This window comes from Dermochelys coriacea, chromosome 1 (assembly GCF_009764565.3).
Source record: "Dermochelys coriacea isolate rDerCor1 chromosome 1, rDerCor1.pri.v4, whole genome shotgun sequence".
NCBI classification, from domain to species: domain Eukaryota; kingdom Metazoa; phylum Chordata; order Testudines; family Dermochelyidae; genus Dermochelys; species Dermochelys coriacea.
In genome coordinates, this window is record NC_050068.2 from 7,776,731 (window position 1) to 7,802,620 (window position 25,890).

Below are 25,890 nucleotides of genomic sequence, written 5' to 3' on the forward strand. Positions count from 1 at the left end.
TGTGACTATCTCTGCACCCACAGGGAGATCCCCCTGCCAGGCTTCCTCTCCCAGCACCCACAACTGGCTCATGCGCCTTCGACTGATCACAAGGGAGGTGGCTCATTCTGCGCTGAAGCTCTCAATAGCCTAGACCCAAATGTCACAAAAAAGGCACACAAAACACCCCCAGGCTGTCCGTCATCTAATACGTTATGGCACTTTGCTATCAAAGGCCACGTTCTCGGCTCCACTCAGCCTCCACTGAGGACAGCTGAGATGGGAGCTCTCTTATCCTGGGGCCCGGTCTGTGCCCAGGGGCTGCTCCAAAGCGCGCTGCCCCCTAAGGTCATCGACCAGCTGGGGATCGCTGGAGCGCAACATGCTGCAGTCAGGCCTGCCTGCCCCAGCTTGGCCTCTCTGCTTGCAGCTTCTGTGGAGGCTGGCGTGTAGGATCCATCAATGCCACTTCTGGTCTCCCCTAGAGCTGATGTCCAGCCACTTTGCACCACTAGACCAGAGCAGAGGGGGCTGGGCTTCAGGCCAGAATCGGGTCCCGAAAGCTTAAGAGCCATGCCAGCTCTTCGCAGAGGCTAAGGAATGAATCCTCAACCCCCTTTGAGGCAGGAAACCGTGTCTCTATTTTTACAGAAGGGGGCCAGAAAGCTGAAGGCCCAGTTCCATAAAGTGACTTGTGACTTAAGAACTCAGTGGTTTGCGAACTCACCCAGGAGGTGGGAGATCCGCTGGTTCAAGTTCTCCCTCTGGCTGATCGTGAGAAGGCATGTGAGCTGGGATAATAGGCAGCAGGTTTAAAACAAATGAAGTATTTCTTCACACAACACAAAGTCAACCTGTGGAACCCTTGCCAGAGGATGTTGTGAAGGCCAAGACCATAACTGGGTTAAAAAAAGAACTAGATAAATTCATGGAGGATAGGTCCATCAGTGGCTATTAAGCAGGATGGGCAGGAATGGTTTGCCAGAAGCTGGGAATGAGCGACGGGGGATGGATCACTTGATTCCCTGTTTTGTTCATCCCCTCTGGGGCATTGACCACTGTCAGAAGACAGGACACTGGGCTAGATGGACCTTTGGTCTGACCCAGTAGGGTCATTCTTATGTTCTTATGGACCTACCACTCCTCAGGTGACTGCCCTCACCACTAGGCTGTAGAGTCATTCTCATTCCTTTCTGCCTAAATTAATATTTAATCATTTCAATGGAATAACTGTGTACATCCCATAGTCCACTGGTCGGGATGCTCACTGGAGAGGAGGTAGATTCCTGTTCGAATCCTTTGTCCAGTGGGATCAGGTTTGCCAGTCTAGGGAATGGCTAATCTGGCATTTCTGACATTGTGGTCTAGTGGATAGAGCATTGGACTGGGACTCAGGAGACCTGGGTCTTTTCATGGCTCTTCTGTTGAGTGTCCATGGGCAAATCACTGCCCCTCTCTTGCCTCGGTTTCCCTATCTGTAAAATAAGGGTAATACTACTTGTGCCCTTTGAGACCTATGGCTGAATGGCGCTAAGTCCTCTCATTTGTGTGTGTGCATGTGTAATGTCACTTCAGGACAATGCCAGAGCGATCAAATAGCTTGTAACATCAGACCCACCAAGTCTTACTCACCTGGCTTCAATTTTAAAGCAGCATTTAAAGTACTGGACTCCTTGGTATGTTTTAGTGACATGTTTAAAATCTTGCCCACTGTTTCTTGCAATCTCCCTTGATCAGATTGTCATGTCTTCAGCCCCGAGGGCTTGTTGGACAAACTGTTTTCTCAAAGCCTGATAGATTTCATTCTTTTCCCTCTGATCAGATTCCCCAGCAAGAAGCTTACAAAGAAGAGTAGCCCTCAGGGCACTGGCAATTTCACCAGCCTGACTCTGGGCTTCGCCACTGGTGGTGTACTCTGTGAAGCCAGCCCTTTGATTGTCCTGCCAAGAGGTCCTAAAAGCTCTCCTGGGACATATTCACACCTTCCTCATCATTGTGCCTCCAGCCCTGGGGCAGCTCCCCTGCCCTGTAGCTAGCTAGACCCAATGTGTGTGCTGGGGGGCGGAGACGGCTGGAAATTGCTCCCCTGGAGAGCCTGCAAGCCGGTCATCACACTTGAATCGAACGATGGGGAACCCACCATAATCCTGCCCTCCTAATGCTCCATATCCAGGAGCCGTGGGTATGCTGTAAGGCTTGGTCTATGCTAGAATTAGGTGGATGTAAGGCAGCTTATGTCGAACTAACTGTGTCAGTGTCAATACTACAGCCTTGCTCCCGCCAATGTAAGTGCCCTACTACACCGACATCATAACTCCACCCCCCCCCCCAGAGGCGTGGTGCTTCTGACGGTGTAGTTAGGGCCACGCAGTGTGCTGTAGATGCTTAATTATATGGGCTGTTGGCTAAAATTCTTGTCAATTTCACAGCCATGAAATTGACAGCTGTGAAATTGACAAGAAAGGCTGGTAGGTCCCTGCGCCTGGCTCCCAGCTCCGGCTGTCACCCCTGAGGGGGATGTGGGGGGGCTCCAGCTAGAGCCTGGCTACCTGCTGGGAATCATGCTACTTCCTGGCTCCCAGTTCCTAGCCGGGCTGCTGCCTGGGCTCCCCACTCTAAGCTGGGGCTCCCAGCTCCCCACAGAGCTCCCAGAATTGTCAGAGTGCTGCTGCTCTGCAGAGACAATGGCAGTGTGAAGTTGACAAGAATGTCAATTTCACTGCTGGCAGGCTCTGTGCTGTGAAACTGAGCTTTTGCAGGGGGCGGAAAGGGGTCACAGCTGAGGCTGTCACTTGGGTATGGATCAGGGACTCCAGCCAAGAGCCCCGTATGACTGTCAGTGCCCCACGCTCGGCTGTCAGTGCCCCACAAAGCCCCACTTTAGTAGGTACGAGCACTCCGGGTGAGGACGCACTCCAGCGGCAGGAGGAGGGGAGTGTGGACACCAGCAGCCGATTGAATTACCATGGTGGCTGTAGGTTGACCTAAATTAAATCAACCTCCTTGTGTAGTGTAGACAAGCCCTAAGGCTTTGCCCTGTTTTTACAGCTGGTGGCAAGGTGGACTTTGAAACCGCAAGGCATGGTTAACGCTTGGTTAGTCACCAGGGGAGCAAAACACCTGCTGTCCTGGCCAGCAGCCTGGGCTACAGCATATGGTTCTGTTTGTTTGTTCGTTCCTCTCCCCCCCCCCAGATGTATCCAAGTTTGACCAGGTATTTGTCTGACACCTGAACTATGCCCTGTGTAACCGGTTTGGCTGCTGCACCTTCCTCCCAACTGGGTGCAGCAGGGTGCCCTGTATGTGTCCTCCAGGCATGCTGTGCCCTGCTAAGGCTATGGGATAGCTACCGGGGATTCCCCAGCACACATCGATAAACAGCATGGCCTGCTGGGACACACCTCTGTTGAGTCACGCTTGTGTTGTGGAAAGAGAAGCTGTGTGAACACAACTAACATGCTGGTTACAAAATGTGGCTGTACTTGGTGATGGGCTGTTCGCCAAGGATCTCCAAGTGCTCCACAAAGATTTAAACCTCACCACGACCCTGTGAGGTGCATTGCTGTTAACCGTCATCTGCAAATGGGGGAGCCAAGGTCCAGACCGACTCAGGTTGAAATTCTCAGAAGTGGCCTCTGATTTTTGGTCCCTCCATTTTTGGGGCACCCACTATGGAACAGCTGGTCCCTGGCTTCCAAATGTGCTGAGTCGCCCTGTCACCCACTGATTTCCCCTAGAGCTGTGGGTGCTCAGAGCCTCTGAAAACCTGAGTGTCCCAAGCTCTATGGGGCAGGAACTGTCTCTTTGTTTGTGCAGCCCAATGGATCCTGGTCTTGTAGGCACGACACTAATACAACTAACAAATAACAATAAGTCGGGCACCCGACATTTAGTGTCCTGCAGGGATTCCTGAACAGAGCTGGGAACAGAACCCAGGAATCCTGACTCCTGGTCCCCTGCTTCGCCCACGCATGGTGTGGACACTTTCCAGGAGGCATGACCCATATGTGGGCCTAGTCACATTTCATTACAGCCGTGCGCCAGCCCCTTGAGGTTCACAATAATAGAATGTAGAGATGGAAGAAGACCTGTAGGCCTGGTCACTCCGTTTTGCAGGTGGATAAATTGCTTGTTAAGCTGCCAGCGGCAGGCTCCTTCTAGAACTGGCAGAGCTGGGGGTTCTATCATGTCTGACCTCTCCCCCAGATTTCAGAGAAGGGGTTCTGATGAATGGGTCCCCCCTCTCCCGCACACGATGTTCGTGATGCCTATGCCCTGGTTCTCTTTGTTTCCTTGCAGATACCAAACTGTTGGAAAAGTCCAGCTTGCTGGTGCATTTCACAGAGAAGCTACAGGCTGAGTCCTTTGATCTCCAGGCCCCTAGGTAAGTAGAACGGATCTGACTTCTTCCTCCTCAGGCATGGAGGAAGGCGTGACACTTCTCAGAGCCAGCAGCACTGGGATATATCCCCGCTGCCCCTACAATGGCTGCACTGTTATCTTTGGAAGTTGATAGGCAAGCGTAGCTGACCCTTTCCCTGGTCCCTCGCAGCACCGAATGCCTCTGACTAGTGGTGGCAGTCCGTGCCCTGGGAAGGGGGAGGCTTTCACAATCAGATCTTTCTTCCTTTCCAACAAAAATCCACTGAGTCAGCCAGGCACCAGTTCCTGGCTCCCCAGCTGAGTAAGAGTGGGAAGTGGCTCAGGATGGATGGAGACCGGCTTTCTCCTCTGTCAGTGCTGAGCCGCTGCTGTTATCTTTCAGAGGAGACGTCAGTACACGTAAGTGATCTGAACCATAGAGCCCAAGTGACTTTTTTGCAAGAGTAAAGGGAGGTTAAGCCTGGGGGCTAGGTCAGATTGCATTGTTGGTAATTACGTTCTGCCTTCCTAGATCCCCTCTGCAGCTTCAGTTTGATAGTGTTTTTGCTGCTTTACCTCCTGCCCCAAACTGCTGTGAGTTTAACAGCTGCCATGTTCCACCCCAGAATTAGCTGCACTGCAAGAGGTGAACAAAGCAATCCTTCTGCATGCATGTATCTTTTGCTCTCTTGCCCCACAAAAAACTGCAAGCCACATTCTGCCATGCTTATCGGGGCGCAGGATCTGGTCTGATCTGGCAATGGTAACGTTGCACAGCGAACCTTTAACGGCAGTTATGTTATGCAAAGATAAAGATAAAGATAACTTGACCCCATTGCATGGGGATATTGCTGCTTTCCTAGGTAGTGAGCAGCTTGTTGAACTTGCCTTGGTTAAATGCACCACAAAATCTGCATCATGTGTGACATAGCGGGATTGACGTTGCAGCAGGAGCTGTTGGCTTTTGCACTTGCTGACTTTGACGGCAAAACGGGTATTTTTAATGTTACATTAAGAGCGATGTCTGCATTTAATAGCCTGGCTAAAGCAATGGAGAAGCCAGTCATCTTGTTTGTTTCATTAGGCCCTCGGTTTCACACCTCACTGGGAGCAGTGGGGCAGGAGAGAGCATCTTTGCTAGAGGCAGTTTGGCTTAACAGAGCAGAAACACCTGTGTTTACATTATGATTTTCTGCTGCAAAAAAGCAGAAACTGGGCTGTTTTCAAATGAAAGCTGCAGATGTGCTGAAGTTCAGGCTCTGATTTATTTTTTTAAATGCACGAAGCAAAACAATTCATTGCACCTTTGCCATCTCTTTCTTGCACACTGCCCCAGTGGGATTGCCCCTCTGCCTCAGGAATTTGCCCTATGCTCCTGTGGAAGGCAGATCTTCATTAAACTCTGCTGTAAACTCAGCAGCTGCATGCTCAGAAGTGACTTTGGGGTTTTTTTAACCTGCCCTGTCTGTAGGTCAGGGCGGGAAACCAAGGGCTCCGTGCTGGAACCAGGCTTGGGCCCCACAGAAGCACTTCAGACCCTGAAGATAAAGTACCAGGGGCAAATTGCGGAGATGAAAGACGTCAGTGGGGAGGTACGTAGGGGGGAGGGAAGGTCCGGAGTGTCAGCTCTTGTGGCCCTGGATTGTCATTTGCCCTGTTTTCTTAGCCCCTGCATGTGGGGGAGTAGCCTGTGCCCACTGGTGCCAGGGGTGGGGTGCCCAGTTCCATAAGGTTTGGGGGGTATGGACCATGTTGGCAGTTGAGGAAACTTCCTCTGCCTGCAGCAGTCAAGCTGTCTTGGCTGCCTGGACCCAGCTCCGGGAGCGAACAGGGCGGCGGGGTCGGGAGGGGTGTGGAAAGAGGCAGCCGTGAATTACGGCCCCCTGCTGATTTCAGCCCTTGAGCGTGGCCCCATCTGCTTTCCCTGCGCAGGGCTGGTCTGGCAGGGCAAGTGGACGGGGCTGTGTGTCCTGGAGCTGCGCTGAAGGGCCAGTGTCCGGAGGGAGCTCTGTCTGGCGGGGGAGGAGGGGTCAGTACTCACACAGTGTAGCCTACCTGCTCGCAGAGTCTCTGCCAACATCCCCAGCCGAGGAGCATGACCGCTGGTTGGTGGCTGCTGCAGCAGTGGGAGAGGGAGGTGGGCAGGGAGCCTGTTCCTGGCAGCCGAGACCACTTGGACAGAGCCCTGTCCACGTCCCCTGCCAGACAGAGTCCCCTCCTGACTCCAGCCTTTCAGTGTGTCCCCATCATCTCTTCGTGCCCCTCCAATAACCTTACTGCACCCACCCTCGTTTGGGAGCCTCTGCGCCATAGGTACAGGGGTTCGGTAAATCATAGGCCTGATTCTGCATTACTACACTGTGAAATTTTACAAACTTTCGATCATTGGAAGGTAAGGAAATCACGGCGCTGGCTTTGCTTGATGAGATCATTTTTAAAATGTTGAAATCTGGGAGAAAAGGTGTCTGTTTAAATAAGAGACGTCCCTTGTAATACGGGACTGTTGCCAGCCCTATGGCTAGGTACTGCCACTAGTAAGTGCGGACTCTGCACTTGCAATACCACGCCCTGCCTTCTTTGCAGAGCGCTCAGCATTGCCTGATTTAGTTGTAGGCAGCAGGTTTCAAACAAACGAAAGGAAGAATTTTTTCACACAACGCGCAGTCAACCTGTGGAACTCCTTGCTAGAGGATTTATGTGAAGGCCAAGACACTAACAAGATTCAAAAAAGAACTCGATAAATTCTTGGAGGATAGGTCCATCAATGGTTATTAGCCAGGATGGGCAGGGATGGTGTCCCTGGCCGCTGTTTGCCAGAAGCTGGGAATGGATGACAGGGGATGGATCACTTGATTACCTGTTCTGTTCATTCCCTCTCAGGCACCTGGCATTGGCCTCTGTCAGAAGACAGGATACTGGGTTAGATGGACCTTTGGTCTGACCCAGTGAGGCTGGTTTTATGTACTGTAGGTCTACAGACAGTATCATTATGGAGGCTGTAGGTTAGAGAGCAATTGGGGAACCTGTCTGCAATTCTGGCATCTGGAAAATCACTCTTTGTATCTACAAGCAGCTCCCAGACCTTTTGGTTTGTTCCTGTAGCTTGGAAATGGCTTGTGAATAGGAAGAGCATGCTGAAGGCAGTGGTATTGTAGCTGTGTTAGTTACAGGATGTTAGAGAAACATGGTGGGGGAGGCAATATCTTCTGTTGGATCAACTCCTGTTGGTCAGAGAGACAAGAAGTAGGTTGGTCCACTAAAAGATAGTCTGAGTGTTGTCATGCAAGTGAGCAAAAAAAAAAAAAAACAACCTGTCATCATTCTTGTATCCCACTGCACACACCACAATCTCAGGTGGAGTCCGGTTTATTACTCAGACCAGTTCTGCCTCGTGTGCTCCACAGTCCTTGAGAAAGCTACGTTCACATACATGCGTTTCTCTTTGGAAGATCACCTGGCCTTTGAAATCTCTCTCTTGTTTGCAGTTGGCGTATCGAATTATTGAACTTAGCAAATTACTCAAGGCCAAAGAGTGTAAATTGCAGGAGCAGAAAACAAGGTAAGGATGCCCCCAATTTCCTGGGTGTACCTGATTTAACACGGCTTCCTTCCAGGCCACTTCTTGGGGCTTATTTTATACAGACACCTGTTTATTTAAACAGCATGAGGAGGCAGGTCTACTCTGCAAAACTGGCCCCTCCTTCCCCTACAGAGCTCCTCCTGTGTGGGAATCACAATCTGAGGAGCCAACTTTAATGGCAGTAAACGTTTACTACTCTTCACTCCTACTAGCCCTGCAGAGATCATCCAGCAAGCTGGGCATGTGGCAGAGAAACCTGTACAGTGCATGCCTCACTCTAGCCAGTTACCCGACTTCCAGCCTATATTGTGTGTTTCCCCCCATGCCTGATCCACAGAGGATACGAGTTCGCTACAGCTCCCAGCTAAGGGACTTAAGCCTTTAGCTCAAGCTGGAGAGGCACGTGCTCTCAACTCTGGAAGCCTTGGGTTCAATCCCTGGTGATGATCAAGATGGCAGTTGCTCCAGTTTGGGAGCTCACTTTCAGAAGTGCTGATAAAAGTTTGGGATGCAAGTCGGGGGGAGCCCATTCCCTAGAGTGCTGTCTCTTGGTTTGGCTCAGGCTGGCATCCCTGAGCGGACGGATCTCTGAGCTGGAAGCAGAGCATCAACAGCTGAAGGGCCAGGTGGAGGATCTGGGCAGCGGGAACTGCGCCATGAAGGCGGAATATGACGCCCTTCGTGAACGTTACCAGCTCCGGGAGGGGGAGCTGCGGCGAGCGGCCGAGAAGGAGCAGGAGCTGATTGAGAGCCTGGTGCGGAAGAAAGTGGAAGCTGCTGAGAACCAGAACAAGAAGAACGAGAGGTTGGTTAAGGGTCTGTTGCTGCCCAGCGTATGAGAGAGTCTCGCCTGGGCTGGTGGGGGGCACAGGGCTTGCAGACCCTGGGCACTGCGGAGGAGACCCAGTGGGGGATGCTGCTGCAGAGTCCCAGGGCAGGAGGGAGTTTTGCCCAGCCCTCCTCCATAGGAAAGCTGGACCCTGCAGTACAGAGGATGGGAGCAAGGCAGGCAATATGCAAGGCTCTGCCCACACTCCCTGCGGCTCTGCCTGCCCCCCATGGAGTGAGGAGTGTCAGTGTCCTGGAGCAGGGAACTCGCTTGCTGAGGCCAGTGGGAGCCCTTGGGTGGGATTTTGCAGCCAATCCAAAGGCCAGGGGATGAGGTTATCAGTGGGCCATGGGCGTGCCGTGTGCTGGCTGTCTAGTGAGGGTGATGGGGCCAGACAAGCACCTTAGTATCTGAATGATTCTCGGTCTTTAATGGCCTTATCCTCCCAGCCCCCTTTTGAGGCAGGGCTAGGCCGTTATTCCTGCTGTACGGATGGGGGATTGAGGCACAGAGCGGTTAAGGGACTGGCCCAAGGCCACATGGGAAGTCTGTGGCAGAGGAAGACCTTGAATCGAAGGTTCGCATGTCACAGGCCAGTGCCCTAACCACTGGGCCATCCTGCTTCTTGAATCTGGCTCCTTCTGCTGATGGAAATGGACCTGTTCCATTGCCCTCTGCTTGAGCTTGCTTCTGGCTGGCTGCCAGCTGTGTTGCTTCCTTGTGAGGAAGACATAAGCCCTAATAATATTGCCAGCCAAGGGTGGTCTCTAGCTCACTCAACAGAGCACAGCAGGACACAGTCAACCTGTGCAACTCGGTGCCAAGGGATGGGATGAAGGCCAAAACTAGAACTGGGTTCAAAAAGGAGCAAGATGAGTTCACGGAGGGTAGGCCCACTAATGGCTCTTAGTGGGGCTGTCAATTAATCGCAGTTAATTCATGCGATTAACTCAAAAAAAATTAATCGTGATTAATCACAGTTTTAATCACACCAGATAATGGAATACCAATTGAAATGTATTAAATATTTTGGATGTTTTTCTACATTTTCGTATATATTGTATTCTGTGTTGTAATTGAAATCAGTGTATATTATTTTTATTATAAATATTTTCACTGTAAAATGATAAAAGAAATAGTATTTTTCAATTCAACTCCTACAAGTACTGTCGTGCAATCCCTTTGTTTCGAAAGTGTGACTTACAAATGTAGTTTTTTTGGTTACATAACTGCACTTGAAAACAAAACAATATAAAACTTCAGAGCCTGCAAGTCCACTCAGTCCTACTTCTTGTTCAGCCAATCGTTAAGACAAACACGTTGTTTATATTTACAGGAAGTAATGCTGCCCACTTCTTATTTACAATGTCACCAGAAAGTGAGAACAGGCATTTGCATGGCACTTTTGTAGCTGGCATTGCAAGGTATTTATATGCCAGATAACGCTAAACATTCGTATGCCCCTTCATGCTTCAGCCACCATTCCAGAGGAGATGTTTCCATGCTGACGACACTTGTTAAAAAAATGAGTTAATTAAATTTGTGACTGAACTCCTTGGGAGAGAATTGTATGTCCCCTACTCTGTTTTACCTGCATTCTGCATATATTTCATGTTATAGCAGTCGCGGATGATGACCCACCACATGTTGTTCATTTTAAGAACACTTTCACTGCAGATTTGACAAAACTCAAAGAAGGTACCAATGTGAGATTTCTAAAGATAGCTACAGCACTCGACCCAAGGTTTAAGAATCTGAAGTGCCTTCCAAAATCTGAGAGGGATGAGGTGTGGCGCATGCTTTCAGAAGTCTTAAAAGTCTTAAATAACTCTGATGCGGAAACTACGGAACCCGAACCACCAAAAAAGAATCAGCCTTCTGCTGGTGGCATCTGACTCAGATGATGAAAATGAACATGCGTTGGTCCACGCTGCTTTGGATTGTTATCGAGCAGAACCCGTTATCAGCACGGACGCATGTCCCCTGGAATGGTGTTTGAAGCATCAAGGGATACATGAATCTTTAATGCGTCTGGCACATAAATATCTTGCAACGCTGGCTACAACAGTGCCATGAGAACACCTGTTCTCACTTTCAGGTGACATTGTAAACAAGAAGCAGGCAGCATTATCTCCTGCAAATGTAAACAAACTTGTTTGTCTGAGCGATTGGCTGACCAAGAAGTAGGACTGAGTGGACTTGCAGACTCTAAAATTTTAGGTTTTATTTTTGAATGCAGGGTTTTTGTACATAATTCTACATTTGTAAGTTCAACTTTCATGATAAAGAGATTGCACTACAGGACTTGTATGAGGTGAATCAAAAAATACTATTTCTTTTGTTTTTTTTTCAGTGCAAATACTTGTAATAAAAAATAAAGTGAGCACTGTACACTTTGTATTCTGTGTTGTAATTGAAATCAATATATTTGAGAATATAGAAAACATCCACAAATATTTAAATCAATGGTATTCTATTATTGTTCACAGTCAGACTAATTTTTTTTTAATTGCACAACAGCCCTAGCTATTAGCCAAGGTGGTCAGGATGCAACCCCACAGCCTGGGTGTCCCTCGCCTCTGACTGCTGGAAGTTGGGAATGGGTAACGGGATGGATCACTTGATGATGATCTGTACTGTTCATTACCTTTGGGACACCTGGCATTGGCCACTGTCAGAACACAGGCTACTGGGCTAGATGGACCATTGATCTGATCCAGTCTGGCCATTCTTAGTTTTGGAGCTGCCAGCTGTAGGTTGGATGCAGATGTCCTTACCCCTGTGTGCTCCCGCCCTGCTCCTGGTAAGGGCTAAGAGTGCCTGGCTCTGCTCTCACCTTTGCTAGGCCTGATGCAGTTGCCCGAAGGTGAGGCCCAGGAGGGAGAGTTTCTGAACTGTCTCTCTGGATGCAGCTTGGCAAAGGGGACATGCAGCTGGGAAGGAGCCGCATAGGTACATCCCCACCCCCTCCGCTTGTCCCGTCTGTCCTTGTAGGGTGAAGCAGGCCCGGCTGTCCCGGGAGCTGAAGAAGGCTACGAAGAGAACCGTCAGTATCGTGTAAGTGGCTGGGAGCTGGGGCGCTAACGAGGCGGTGAGGCAGACCCGGGGGGGTTAGGGCGGTGATGCAGGGTCATGCAAAGGGAACATGGTATGTCCCAAGAGAAGTCATTTAAGCCCCATCCCAGGGGTGACCCCCTGGGTCAAGCCTGGCAAGAGGCCAGAGACGCTAGAAATGGCTGGGTTAGTGCCGAAGAGCAACAAGTCTCAGCCTGCGGGTGTCGACTTCCGAAAGGTTCCCCAGCAGCCGTCTTTTCCCTGGGCGCGATTAGCAGCCAGCACCCGTCCCTGCCTCCAGCTGGAGTGCATCCGCCCCCCTTAGCTGCTTGCAGCTGGCCCTCCTTAGCGCCTCTCCTGACCCCACGTCTCAGGGCGCTGTGGAGGAACCGAGGAGGCTTCTGGGTTCCGTCCTCGCAGGCGGAGAAAAGCTCCTCAGCATGGAGCAGGCTAGGCCCTGCTGGCGGCCTGTGCTCCGTGACGCCGCGGTCAGTCCTAGTGCCGATCGACCTGGCTCGACTCTCCGGGCGTCTCCACTTGAAGACACGGCACGACAGCAGGGTAGATGCTCCCTGTAGTGGCGGGAGGCATTCCCTCACTCTGCTGTGAGGAGGCTGGGTCGGCGTAGCGCCGTGGATTTTTCACACCCTGAGCGGTGTTGCCGTGCCGGTGTAGGTTCCCAGCGTAGACCAGCCCTCGGCAACATCAGTGGCCTTCTGGATCTTAGAAACAAGCTGGCCAGCCGCTCTTGCTTGTAAGTGTCCACAGCTCAACGGAAACACTTTAAAAATGACCGTGCATCCAGCCGAGAAGCTCTTGTTCTCTGGCCGTGGACGTGATCTGATTTTGGCACGTGGGGGGAACTCTACCAATGAAGCCTGAAGCTCATGACCCCCAGCCTAGTGAGGCTGTGATTGGCCCATTACTGGGCATTCCTTCATTTGTCTGCACCTCTCATCTCCATGGCATGTGTGATAATTGGTCTCCAGACGGTTGTGTGGTCGAATTCCAGGTCTCGTGACAGGATAATAGAAATCAGAAGTGGAAAAACACTATAGTTCTTCTAGTCCCTATGCCCTGGCCAGCATTTTTACCAGTAGAGGGTTGTGATGGTCCTTGGGGTACCCAGGATGGAGAAGTGGAGAAAAGGGGTAACAAGGCGACTCTCAAGCGCTCTCCTCTGGGCTAGGCCAGCCCTGCTCCTGCGTGCAGGTTAAGAATAGATGAGTCCCCTTGAAGCATTCCCCTGCAACGGCCAGCCCCTGACCCTGGCTCCTCCCCGAAATCCCAGATCCTCTGCCCCCAAAGGTGCAGTGTCCCCCCCCCACCCTGCTGTTTACTAGTTTTACCTTAAATCGCTGCTCCAGTATAACACACAGCCCTTGTAATACAACCCAAGAAGGGTTGTTTAAGAAAGGATAGCGGTTCAGCTGGAAACAACAAAATCCTAGAGCACGACCTGGTCCCTATGCTTCTTAATAGTTCCCGTTCTTATCAGATCAAGTTGTTTTCCTCCAAAGATCAGTCTATTGCAGAGCTGGCTGGTTTCACATGAACAGGGTCCAAGCTTTCAGCGAACTCCCTGCTCTACAAGACAGCTCCTTGGGAACGGGTGCAGAGGGCCTCTCCCCGCTCTGTGTTGCACAGAATCAGTCTGTTGTCTTTATTCACGGGCAGGTGACCCCCCGTCTGTTCCTTTTTACCGCCAAGTGGGTTTGATTGTTTGCGGTTGTCGCTGATGCTTTTCCGTTGACTGTTCTGGGATGGAGCACTGGTAAACAACTGAGCCTCATGTGATGTCACCCGCTGGCTATGGGAGGGGTGGCCATTACCAAGTAATATTACTGCCTGGTGACTCCTTTTTACCTTGAGACCATAAGGGCATTAAACTTCAATATAGTCCCACTATAACACCCGTACACACATCACGCCACGATCATGCATATGGGGAAGTCACCAGCTTTACGTCCGATGAAGTGAGCTGTAGCTCACGAAAGCTGATGCTCAAATAAATTTGTTAGTCTCTAAGGTGCCACAAGTCCTCCTTTTCTTTTTGTGGATACAGACTAACATGGCTGCTACTCTGAAAGCTTTGGATAGAGACCTTACACATTACCCTTTATGGGTAAATACCCTGCAAGCAATGTATTTGGTGTAGTGAGTTTGCCAGGGCTGAGACGGGAGTTTGCCAAGGGGCCTTTGTGTCACAACGGTAAACAGCACTTTAACCAGTACAGCTGTGTGTTTACTGGTAGCCTGTATGCTAGGGATATTTTGCCAGTATAGCACCCTGGCATTCCTATGCCAGTGGTACCAGCCATGGCCCGGGTGTGGGCACTATTCTGTCAGTATAAAGGTTACGCCCCGTTGTCCCAAGCTAACTGCTTTTGCACAGGGGTAGAGCCACTTAAACAGCAGCAGGTTCTAAACAGAGCTAGTTGAAGGGGTACAAAACCCACCTGCAGATGAGCCGTCAGGGAGGCTTTGGTTACCCAGCCCCCCAGGCTAACGCGTTGCTTTTTTCTCCCCACAGGGAATTGGACGAGGTGAAACCGGCAGAGGTGAAAGTGCCCGTCCAAGACCTGGTGGAACTGGAGGGCTGCGAGAAGCTGTGGAAAAGGCCCTTCAGGTAGGAGGCTGCGGCAGTTTCGTGGCAGAGGGAGAGACACACGTGCGCAGAGGGAGAGACACACAAGGAGTTAGCAGTGGCTGGCATGTGGATGAGCCTGAAAGGGGAGCTATAAAAGCTCTAGGCTAGTGGGGGGGGGAGATAATTGATTTCCTTACTGGTGTCCGGGCTCTGGGCATTTAACAACGCTCAGAGATCCAGTGGGATCTAAGGGAGGTTCCTGGCCTGGTTTGTAAGGCCCAGAAGTGTCTGTATAGCAGCCAGCGAGAGAATGTCTGATTATCCTGCTGAAGCAGCCCTGGGACTCATCCAGGCCTCAAAGGGATAAGGTCAAAGTTACGTGGTGGACAAGGGGAAGGGCAGCTCTCGCTGTGCAGTATTTGTGAGAGAGGAGACCCACCCTTCCCACTCCTCTTCAGCCTGCAGTGAAGGGACTAACCTGGGTGGGACGACCCCCGCGCAGCGCTGGAGAGGAAGGCGGAGAAAAGTCCGTGATCGCTTACGAAGATAACGATCCCGTGGCTTGCGTAGTTTTTCCCTGCGCGTGTCTACGGTTCTGATGTGCAGATTCAACGGCTGCCGGCCCACAGGGCTCCGACCAGGGGCGATGCGGCTGTGTGACTAGACTCCCTCACCGTTCCTGTTTGATTGCTCCTCGGTTCCACCGTTATTTACTTTTAAGCACTAGAGATGGGTGAACCGCCCGGATCAAACAAAAGCCGGCCTGAACCTCCGCCCTCCCCAAGCCCCTGTCAAACCTCAGCCACGTTGGAGGATCCCAAATGTTTAATTGATTCTTTTTCTTCTGAAATATGGCTGCTGTTTTTCAGGCAGCTCCTCTGAGAACGCAGTGGTCAGTGCTCAGCACAAGAAGCCCATTCTAATCGTTGCCCCAGCACCTTGCAGGCTCACAGCCTTTGCAAGGGAGATTGGTTAGATCATGGGGCTGGGACCCAGGAGTTCTAGTCCTGGCTCTGGCACTGACTTGCTCCGTGAACTTAGGCAAGTCCCTTTGCTGCACACTGCCTCAGTTTCCCCTTCTGTACAATGGGGCACAGTGACACTTATAGAAAATTCTAGCCTTGCAAGGGAACAAGGAGTGTGGGTAACCTCATGGGAGAATCTGTTCCCCAGAGATTTCCAGCCTGAGAGGTTCGGTTTTGGTTGGGCGTGGAAAAGCATCCAAATGGCCTGGATTCTGCCTCCCAACCACTAGAGGATCACTCATCACTAGTGCAAAAACCAGGCCCTTCCAGCTCGCTGCCCCATCAGTAGCACCCCTCCCTCTCTGGCTTCTCTCCGGCACCCCGGTCATCTCCCATGGGATGTTTGGCTGGTTTGAGGAAGAGACACGCTGGGCTGTGTGGAAAATACAGGAGTATTCCCACGGTCTGGGAAGGAGCCCAGCAGTGCCATGTGCTGCGCTGTGAAACGAGGTCACCGAGCCATAGGGATTACAGATGGACAATGCCTCCTGGGTCCCACCTAATCCATCGGCTTCAGCTAACATTGGATCATCCACTGTGGTGTATTTTCTACCTAGACACTTAAACACAGGCTCTGCCCCAGTGCAGGGGAAAGTCCAGCCTTGATTCCTCCCAAGAGAGGAGGGACAGTGGCCAAGTGGGCCAGTCCCATCTCTGGTTCCTATGGGTCGCCCTTGGGTTCCTGTGGGCCCTGTTAGGATCCATAGGCAGGGTGGCCAAGATAGGGCGAGTAAGGGGCGAAAGAGCAGAGCAGATGGAAGCCCTGGGGCTGGGATTCTTCACTGTGTTATCCCAAGGGAGAAACGCAAGGTACAGGCACCGTAAGATTGGCCAGACTGGCTCAGCCCCAGGATCCGTCCAGCCGGTGGCCAGCGCCAGCTTGTTCAGGGGAAGGTGTGAGGTGAGACCCCCCCACCCAGCAGCAAATGGGGGATAAACGGTCCCTACCCTGATCCCTAACGGTGGTTGGCTTAAGCCCTGACTCAAGCAATGGTCAATGATGATTCTTTAGCCCCCGAGCCCTGCGGGTGCATGGCACCCTCCGGGCTGGTGTTTGCTGCGGGAGCAAAACCCAGCTCCCTCCCTCGCTTAGTGAACGCTGGATTGGGCTCCCCAGCTGTAGACCCCCATGGGTGCATTGCCAATGTCGCGCCGTAGCCCCAGGTGCCTCTAGGCGCCTCATTTCTCCCCCCTGCCCCGGTTCCTGGCCCACGGGAGGGATATTGGCTGGAATACCGGACAGGATTGAGGTGAGGGCCCCGATGGGCAGTGGTGGGGAGGGGGTTGAGGGTGACTGGGTCCCGACTCCCGGAGAGCAGAAACTTGCTTCTGTGTGGCACAGCTCCCGCTAGTGGCCTCCCCCAAAGGGCAGAGACCGAGACACTAGAGGTGAACTCCTGGCCCCATCGAGATCACTGACAAAACTCCCATCGATTTCATTGGGTCCCAGCTGTCGCCCCAGGTGGGTAGGTGAAGGTTTGCCATCCCCCTGCAGCCACTGGCCCGACTGCCGCTTGAGCCAAGTTCTTCGTCCGAGTCGGGCTTTGAGGGCAGCACTCTCCTCTGTGATCTGCTGCAGCCCCCTAACCCGGCCTATGGCCCGTGGCCAGGTGGGAGAAGGGGATGTTGCCCGGAGGGCTGGGTGAGCCATGACCCGAAGAACAGCCCCGTCCCGTTCCCAGCCGCCTTTTGCTCATCCATTGCCTCCTTTTCTGTTTGGCTTTCGCTGTAGATCTGCCTCCGCCACATCCATGACTCTGGCCCGGTGCGTGGATGTCTTCAAGGGCCTGCTGGAGTAAGTTTGCTGCCGTGTGTCTTGCATCACCTGGGGCCCGGGATTTAATGCACTTCCCAAAGTTCTGGGTAGCATTGACTGAATGGTGGGTCTAAGGGGCCCTCGTTTCCCCTCCCATCCAGCCCTCTGCTCACCGGGCTGCTGGCGTACCGGCTTGATCTCTCGTCATTCAGACGGGACAAGGCTCAGATGGGCTGGAATCGGGCCCCGTGTTCTCCAGGGGTCGTTTGCTTGTTTTGTGAGCTGGACCCACTCTCATTAGTTTCAGGCTGAAACGAGGGAACTCCATCAGCAGCGGATCAGAGGTGCACTACCGCTCCATGCCCATCTGCCTCGTCACCTGCCTGCCGTCCCGAGTCAGCGACGTCCAGGTAAAAGCTCGGAGACACGGGGGATGTAGTGGATGGGCAAACCGGTCAGCATCTCCCTCCTCTTCCCGTGAGCCTGCCACACTCTCGGGCTCTCACTCACTTGCTTTGCTCCCCCTGGCAAACACCTCGTCTCCAGGTAGCTGGTCCACCCCCTCTAGCGCTGTTCTCTGTCACTTTCCGTAGCACCCTCATCACCATAGTATCTGAGTATCCGCCACTCGTACGTTCGGTAACCAGACCAACGTCTGTCACGTGTGTTCTCTCATCCTTCCAGGGGGAGAAGGGTGTGCAGGGCAGCAAGGGGCTGGGTTTGGTAGGGCTTTAAGGGGGTAGTTTTTGTCATACACGTCTTGCTCTGTTTTTTTTGTCTGTGGAGCCAAGACATGGGCCTTGAAGCAGAAAGTGGAGGGTTTTGGATGGTCCGTAGTTCCTGGGGGAGTTCGTTCTAGCCCCCGAGAAGGCTCTCACTGTTGAGCGTGCCGCTGGGCCAGCGGGGCAGAGTGGTCGACAGTGACCCTCTTCCAGAGCTTGGCGCGAGCAGCTGACGGCAGCTGGGGTACGCTCATGGTATCCCGCGTTGCTGAGGAGACGTGGTACAGTGTGCGCTACCCAGGGCTTCCTTCACAGCCCTGCGTGTTGGCTGACGAGAGTGGCTGGTGCCTTCCTCCTGCACCTGGTGGACGCTGCACCTCGTTACTAACCTTCTTCTCCGTCACAGGCCTAGCAGCTTAAAACCCATGTGGGCTGCCCGGATCGAGCTCCCCAGCCACACCCCAAGTGCGTTTTCATTCATACTCTCCTCTAGCCGACCACCTGGGCTGCGTCTAGCTCAGATTGCAGCGTAAATGTACCGGACGCTGCCCCCAGTGCATAGGAACGTAAGAACGGTCATCCTGGGTTGGACCCATGGTCCATCTAGCCCAGTGTCCTGTCTTCCGACAATGGCCAATGCCAGGTGCTTCAGAGGGAATGAACAGAGCAGGGCAATTATGGAGTGACCCATCCCCTGTCGTCCAGTCCCAGCGTCTGGGAGTCAGAGGTTTAGGGACCTTGCGTCCCTGCCCATCTTGACCAAAAGTTTTTGATGGACCCTATCCTCCGTGAACTTACCTAGTTCTTTTTTGAACCCAGTTATACTTTTGGCTTCACAACATCCCCAGGCAATGAGTTCCGCAGGTTGATTGTGTGTTGTGTGAAGAAATACTTCCCTCGGTCTGTTTTAAACCTGCTGCCTATTCACTTTATTGGGTGACCCCTGGATCTTATGAGTAACAATGGGACCGGGATGTCAGTTGGGCCCATTAGTTGCTACTGGGAGACTCCTGGCAATAGCCGCCCCATGGGGCTCAGGCCCTGGGGTTTGTTGTGGGAGGCAGATGGAACCTGCTGGGCCAGCTGATTGAGAAGACACTGGCGACCTGGCTAACAAACCTTGGTCGCTTGCATCCAAGCCTGCAGTCATCAGCTGGGACTGACCCGGGGGCAGGGCTTCATCGCCAAAAGCAGGGGCCCTGACCGCCTGAGTCCTTCCCACTCGGTGGTAGAGGGGTCCGATCCTTGCTGGGACCAGCCAATCTGCCACACTCGCCGGTGCCGGAGATAAGACGGGAGCTGTGAGTCTGCTAAGCCAGGCCACGCAGAGGGCTGAGTTAATGTGCTGAGCCCAGGCCCTCTGCCCTGGCCATGCCAAGCATGCGGGGTGGCACCTGCTGCCTGGTCACTGATCCCAGGAGTCGTCCGCCCTCACGGTTTCACCAGTTCTCCTTTCTCTCCTCCAGGAGGCGCACTTCTCCGAGGTGAATGCAGTCAACTTCAGTCCCAGCTCCAGCGTGCTGGCCACGGGCGGGGCCGACAGTCTCATCAGGCTCTGGAACGTGGCGGGAGGTACGGCAACAGGCAGTTGGCTGCTCTTGTCCAGGGGCGTCGACTACCGTGCCAAGCCATAGGTTAACGTGGGAGCGGCATTGCCAAGCGGGAGGGCGGCTGAGAGCTCACTTCCTGTCTCAGTGGAAGTCCAGCTAACCAGGTGGGAATACCCTGTCCCAGTGCGGATCGGGCTTGTGGTCCGCTGAGCTGCAGACAGCCTGGTGCAGGGTGGTGAATCCTGTCATGCCAGTGACTGCCCCCACTCCTGCAAGGGCGTTGAGTCCTTGACTCATCCTCCTGTGACTGCCCAGCCCTTCCCTGCCCCCTCTGACATGTGGGGAGCCTCACTTTGCTGCAGCCATGTCTGGGGTGGAACCCATCAGCTCCTAAACAGAACGCAGCAATACAATTTAGGCCAGCAAAGAGGAGTGTGGTGGGAGGCTCTGGTTTGGCCCACCTTGTCACGTCGCAGGTGTGCGCGGGTCATGTCCCGGGTCTCAGGTGCAGTAGGATGTGCACGCACGGGTTGATTCCAGATGGCGGGGGTCTTTGGCTCAGGTCGCTGCAGCATCTGGCCTGGATTTAGCTGTCACTCCGTCACTTGTTCCAAGCGTCTTCCCGTCAGCACACCCAGAGCCTTTCCTTTCCCCTTCCCGAAATCTCCAGGGTCGCTGCAGCCCTGGAAACAGACCCTGCCCTGACAAGCTGGACACCTGCTGCTCTCCTAGGGCTTCCTTTCCTACTCCACTTTCTCTGGCAGAGCCGTGAAATTCAGACCCAAGCATCCTCCAGGTCCTGGGTGCTCTCTGCTTAGAGACATGGCTATGTAAATAACCCCCATTACACAGAGAGGGAAACTGAGGCACAGAGAGGTCAAAGACTCTTCTTTTTAAAGTGGCCTCTGACTTGGGGTGCCTCCAGCTTCTGCGCCATGGGATTCTCGCAGCTGCCGAGCGCTCGCAGGGCCTTGGAGGCTCAGGAATTGGCGTTGTCTCGGCAGCCGTTACGCCTCTCCGCACAGCCCCGGGGCTAATCACCGTGCTGTTTGTCTGTCTGCTCTCAGGGAGGCTGGAGAGCCTGCAGACCTTGGAAGGGGCTAACGGCAGCATCACCAGCATCGAGTTTGACCCGTCGGTAAGTGAGGTGTTGCTAGGTCAGCCCTGTTTGTAGCTGCTAGCGGGCCTAGCTTGGCTGGGACCATCCTGAGCCAGGATCCCGGGACAGAGGCAGCCGGGGGGCAGCCGCAGCCCTTGTGCTCAGAGCATGGCACATCTGCCAGCTCTTCTTTCTCTTCTCCCTGCCGGCTGCCTCTCTCAGCTGCGGGCAACCAGCTCTTCTGTGATGCCATCGGCTGCCCAAGAAGGTGCTCTGAATAGAGGAGCCCCCCCGGGGTCTGTCTCTGGTTGGGATCAGCATGCGCTGGGGGTGCGATGCAGCCAGCAGGAGCCTTTGCACAGCGTGGGCACTAGATGGTGGCAGAGAGAAGCCATCTCTTGGCTGGCCAGCGCCTGGTGAGCCAGGGTAGCCAATGTTCTTCAAACCCAGGCTTTCTTCCAGCCCCCAGCCGGTGCTCGGGTGTTAGCTGGCAGGGGTGGGGGGGTCTTCTGAGAGCCTCGTTGACTCCATGAGCGGGAAGGGGCCGGCTCCCCCAGCTTTGTGAGCGCTGGTAGCTCGTCCGGCGCTGTCTGGGAGATTCAGGCCGTGCCGTCCCCTCGGAGGTGTGTGAATGGCCGGGAGGAGAGCAGGGCTGGTTGTTTTCACCCGGCCCCAGTGGCGACACGAATAGTGTCAGGAGCTTCGTAGATTCCAGGACCGCTGTGATCTGACCTCCTGTCTAAGACAGACCATGCAGCTTCCCGCAACTGGCTCCTGTTTGAACTAAAGCTAGATCCCTCCCAGTGCGCTCACCCTCCCCCCCCCCACAGTGACAGTGATCCTGTGCTGGCCTCTGTTCTCCTATGGACTGAGCTGGCAGAAAGTGGGGATGGTGGGGAGAGAGGGATGGGGAAAGGGGCAAGGAGGAGACAAGGCTGGCCAGGAACCAGGGGACTAACAGAGGGGGAGAAGGCTGCAAGGTAGATGGGGCAGGATGCGGGGAGGCAGCTCAGGTGGAAGATCCAGGCTGCCTAGATGATCGCACTGGTCTCCACGTGATCAGCGGGCTGCAGGCCCTGCCGGGGCCTCTTCACGCTAGAGAGGCAGCGGCTGAATCCAGCCTGCCCTGGGCACGGCGAATATCCCCACCACAAGGAAAAGTAGCGGGCGGGTTCTGTGCAGGAGTCGTTTGTCCTGGTCTCAACCAGAATGAGCGCCCCACGGCAAGGCACGGACCACGCTAACTGCACGCACGTGGCATCGCCAGACCTCTGTGATCCCAGGTGCCAAGGACCAGTGGCTCTGTATGCTGCCGAGGGCAGGACTCCCCGGTCGCGCTGCAACTCCCCGGCCGATTCCTGTCAACTCCCTCTTCCTCCTCTTTCAGGGCTGCCAGATCTTGGCAGCGGCGTACAACAATGCAGCGCAGCTGTGGCATATCGGGGACTGCAAATCCAAAGTAAGTGCCACAGGGTCTTGTCTGGGTCCCTGCTTTTTGGGAGGGTGTGTGGGGGGGTGTGTGAATATCCCCTGCCAACCAGGGAATGATCCAGACAGCTACAGGGAGATGGCAAGGACTGAGGGCCACCAGGGATCGCCCCCTGAAGTCACACATCAACTGGGTTATCTGGGGGTGGGTGTCGTGCCCCCAGTCTCTCACAGCTCCTCACCGATACCCTGAGGATGTTCTTCTGACCCCAGATTTGCCAGGCAGGGTATCCTCCCAGCAGGGTGGCCGCAGCTACGTACCCGGTCACATGCTGTCGGCAGGCAGAGACATTTCTGGTCACCCATGAATACTTTGAAGATGGATCCTGTGAGCTCTCTTGAATTTAGCATGTGTAGGAGGGGCCTAAAGGAGGCAGTAAACTGGCCGCACTCCGGTCAGTCAGTGCTGGCATCCCCATGTGAGGGGGGAAACTGAGGCACGGAGCGGTGGCGTGACTTGCCTAAGGCTGCCAAGCACATCTGGGGACAGAACCCAGGAGTCCTGGCTCCCATGCCTGTGCCTTATCCCCAAGGCTATCCTTGCTGCATTTTACACCAGCAGAGAATTTGGCCCTGGGTACCTGCCAAGGGCTTGAGACCATCAGGTGGGAGGTGCTGTGTGACTGCAGAGGGCCTGGCTCTGCCCCCAGCACGTGGTTCCCCGGCAGGGAATGAGAGCGGTGCCCAGTGGGTGGAGACTGCGTCATGCCCCCAGTGTGGTCAGTGGGTCTTCAGAGGCGGTGAGAGGCTGGCCGTGCTCTTGGGACCATCCCCTGGGGCCAAGCTCCCTGTCGCTGGTCGCCCCCTCTCTGCAGACAGGGCTCCTGAGACTGAATGCAGTGACGATTTGTAACCCATGGGACCTGTCTGTGCTGGACCGGGCCACCGGCCGCCCTGCACAGATGGAGTGCGTGGGAATAGCTCGCTGCCAGGGGGTGCTGCTTTGGCACTGGGTAGCCCCAAGGGATGAGCAGCGAGGGGACACGGCTAAGGGCAGAAGGGAATTCCTGGTGGCAGGGAGATGCATGCACTACCCTGTGTCCCGCCTCCCCTCTCCCTCCCCGGCCTCTGCTCCCACCTGTGGGGAGTGGGTCAGCAAGGAGCAGGCTTGAACGCTGGTGCGGGAGGACAAGCTGGGTGGGTGTGTGGGGGGGTCTTTTGTCATGGGAGGGGAGTGACAGATGGGGGAGAGGCAGGATTCCTGCAGGGACGGAGTCGCATTAACATGCCGGGCTGCCCGGTGGCTTTAATACCGGCCCTCCTGTGCCCAGTGCCCTGTGTCTTGCAGCTAGCACTCAGACCCCACTGGGGACTGTGCTGTCTGAGCCAGCGATGACCGGCATGACACGCTGGGAACCCAGGGCCTGGTTCTGGGAGGAGAACAGGACTGGCTGGTCCCTGGCATAAGCTAGAGCAGCCTCAGGGCTGTTCCATCTCACTCTCTGCTTCCCATGAAGCCAAGAATAGGGGCAGTGCTGTGCCCTCTAGCTGTGCCCCTGAGCCAAGGGCTGAAAGCAAGTCCTCCCACCAGCCAGGAAAAGGTTTCAGGGGCTATTTTTGCCCCCTTCATGTCACCTGGGGAACAGAAAGGAGCTGTAGTGTAACTGAGAACTAGGTCCCAGGGCTTCTGCCACTGCTTCCAAATCTAGCTCGCCTTTATAGGAGGAGAAGAAAGACCTGGGTGTCTTGGTCGATCACAAGATAACTAGAAAAGCAGTACTTGTGGCACCTTAGAGTCTAACAAATTTATTAGAGCATAAGCTTTCGTGAGCTACAGCTCACTTCATCGGATGCATTTGGTGGAAAAAACAGGAAAGATTTATATACACACACACAGAGAACATGAAACAATGGGTTTATCATACACACTGTAAGGAGAGAAAAGGAGTACCCGTGGCACCTTAGAGACTAACAAATTTATTAGAGCATAAGCTTTCGTGAGCTACAGCTCACTTCATCCGATGCATCCGATGAAGTGAGCTGTAGCTCACGAAAGCTTATGCTCTAATAAATTTGTTAGTCTCTAAGGTGCCACGGGTACTCCTTTTCTTTTTGCGAATACAGACTAACACGGCTGCTACTCTGAAAACTGTAAGGAGAGTGATCACTTAAGATAAGCCATGACCAGCAGCAGGGAGGGGGAAAGGAGGAAAACCTTTCATGGTGACAAGCAAGGTAGGCTAATTCCAGCAGTTAACAAGAATATCTGAGGAACAGTGGGGAGTGGGGTGGGGGGGAGAAATATCATGGGGAAATAGTTTTACTTTGTGTAATGACTCCTCCATTCCCAGTCTCTATTCAAGCCTAAGTTAATTGTATCCAGTTTGCAAATTAATTCCAATTCAGCAGTCTCTCGTTGGAGTCTGTTTTTGAAGCTTTTTTGTTAAAGGATAGCCACTCTTAGGTCTGTGATCGAGTGACCAGAGAGATTGAAGTGTTCTCCAACTGGTTTTTGAATGTTATAATTCTTGATGTCTGATTTGTGTCCATTCATTCTTTTACGTAGAGACTGTCCAGTTTGGCCAATGTACATGGCAGAGGGGCATTGCTGGCACATGATGGCATATATCACATTGGTAGATGTGCAGGTGAAGGAGCCTCTGATAGTGTGGCTGATGTGATTGGGCCCTATGATGGTATCCCCTGAATAGATATGTGGACAGAGTTGGCAACGGGCTTTGTTGCAAGGATAGGTTCCTGGGTTAGTGGTTCTGTTGTGTGGTGTGTGGTTGCTGGTGAGTATTTGCTTCAGATTGGGGGGCTGTCTGTAAGCAAGGACTGGCCTGTCTCCCGAGATCTGTGAGAGTGATGGGTCGTCCTTCAGGATAGGTTGTAGATCCTTGATGATGCGTTGGAGAGGTTTTAGTTGGGGACTGAAGGTGATGGCTAGTGGCGTTCTGTTGTTTTCTTTGTTGGGCCTGTCCTGTAGTAGGTGACTTCTGGGTACTCTTCTGACTGTCAATCTGTTTCTTCACTTCAGCAGGTGGGTATTGTAGTTGTAGGAATGCATGATAGAGATCTTGTAGGTGTTTGTCTCTGTCTGAGGGATTGGAGCAAATGCGGTTATATCGTAGAGCTTGGCTGTAGACAATGGATCGAGTGGTATGATCTGGATGAAAGCTAGAGGCATGTAGGTAGGAATAGCGGTCAGTAGGTTTCCGATATAGGGTGCCACAAGTACTCCTTTTCTTTTTGCGAATACAGACTAACACGGCTGCTACTCTGAAACCTGTCACAAGATAACTATGAGCCGCCAATGTGATGTGGATAAGAAAAAGGTTAGTGCAGCCTTAGGATGCATCAGGCGAAGTGTTTCCTGCAGAGACAGGGAAGTGTTAGTACCATTATACAAGGCACTGGTGAGACCTCATCTGGAATACCGTGTGCAATTCTGGTCTCCCGTGTTTGAGAAAGATGAATTCAAACTGGAACAGATGCCGAGAAGGGCTGCTAGGATGATCCAAGGAATGGAAAACCTACCTAATGAGAAGAGACTCAAGGAACTTGGCTTGTTTGACTTAACCAAGAGAAGGCTCAAAGAATCAATCCTGAAGCACTTAGAGGAGAGGAAAAGTGATCAGGAACAGTCAGCATGGATTCACCAAGGGAAGGTCATGCCTGACTAATCTAATCGCCTTTTATGATGAGATTACTGGTTCTGTGGATGAAGGGAAAGCAGTGGATGTATTGTTTCTTGACTTTAGCAAAGCTTTTGACACGGTCTCCCACAGCATTCTTGTCAGCAAGTTAAGGAAGTATGGGCCGGATGAATGCACTATAAGGTGGGTAGAAAGCTGGCTAGATTGTCGGGCTCAACGGGTAGTGATCAATGGCTCCATGTCTAGTTGGCAGCCGG

The 25,890-nt window shown here is 53.2% G+C and overlaps 1 protein-coding gene across 3 annotated transcripts in view; it reads left to right on the plus strand.

Moving 5' to 3' along the window:
- ATG16L2 (autophagy related 16 like 2) overlaps positions 1 to 25,890 on the plus strand; it is a 57,215-nt gene that overhangs the window by 13,537 nt on the left and 17,788 nt on the right. For 2 of the 3 annotated variants that reach the window (XM_043504003.1, XM_043504004.1), the window contains exons 2-12: positions 4,279 to 4,363; positions 5,813 to 5,933; positions 7,827 to 7,900; positions 8,484 to 8,726; positions 11,745 to 11,807; positions 14,338 to 14,433; positions 17,152 to 17,214; positions 17,477 to 17,585; positions 19,364 to 19,469; positions 20,515 to 20,585; positions 21,934 to 22,005. In XM_043504003.1, the coding sequence (XP_043359938.1) occupies positions 4,279 to 4,363; positions 5,813 to 5,933; positions 7,827 to 7,900; positions 8,484 to 8,726; positions 11,745 to 11,807; positions 14,338 to 14,433; positions 17,152 to 17,214; positions 17,477 to 17,585; positions 19,364 to 19,469; positions 20,515 to 20,585; positions 21,934 to 22,005 (1,103 nt within the window). The remainder of the gene's footprint in view (positions 1 to 4,278; positions 4,364 to 5,812; positions 5,934 to 7,826; positions 7,901 to 8,483; positions 8,727 to 11,744; positions 11,808 to 14,337; positions 14,434 to 17,151; positions 17,215 to 17,476; positions 17,586 to 19,363; positions 19,470 to 20,514; positions 20,586 to 21,933; positions 22,006 to 25,890) is intronic. The other variant, XM_043504005.1, reaches the window with a different exon arrangement.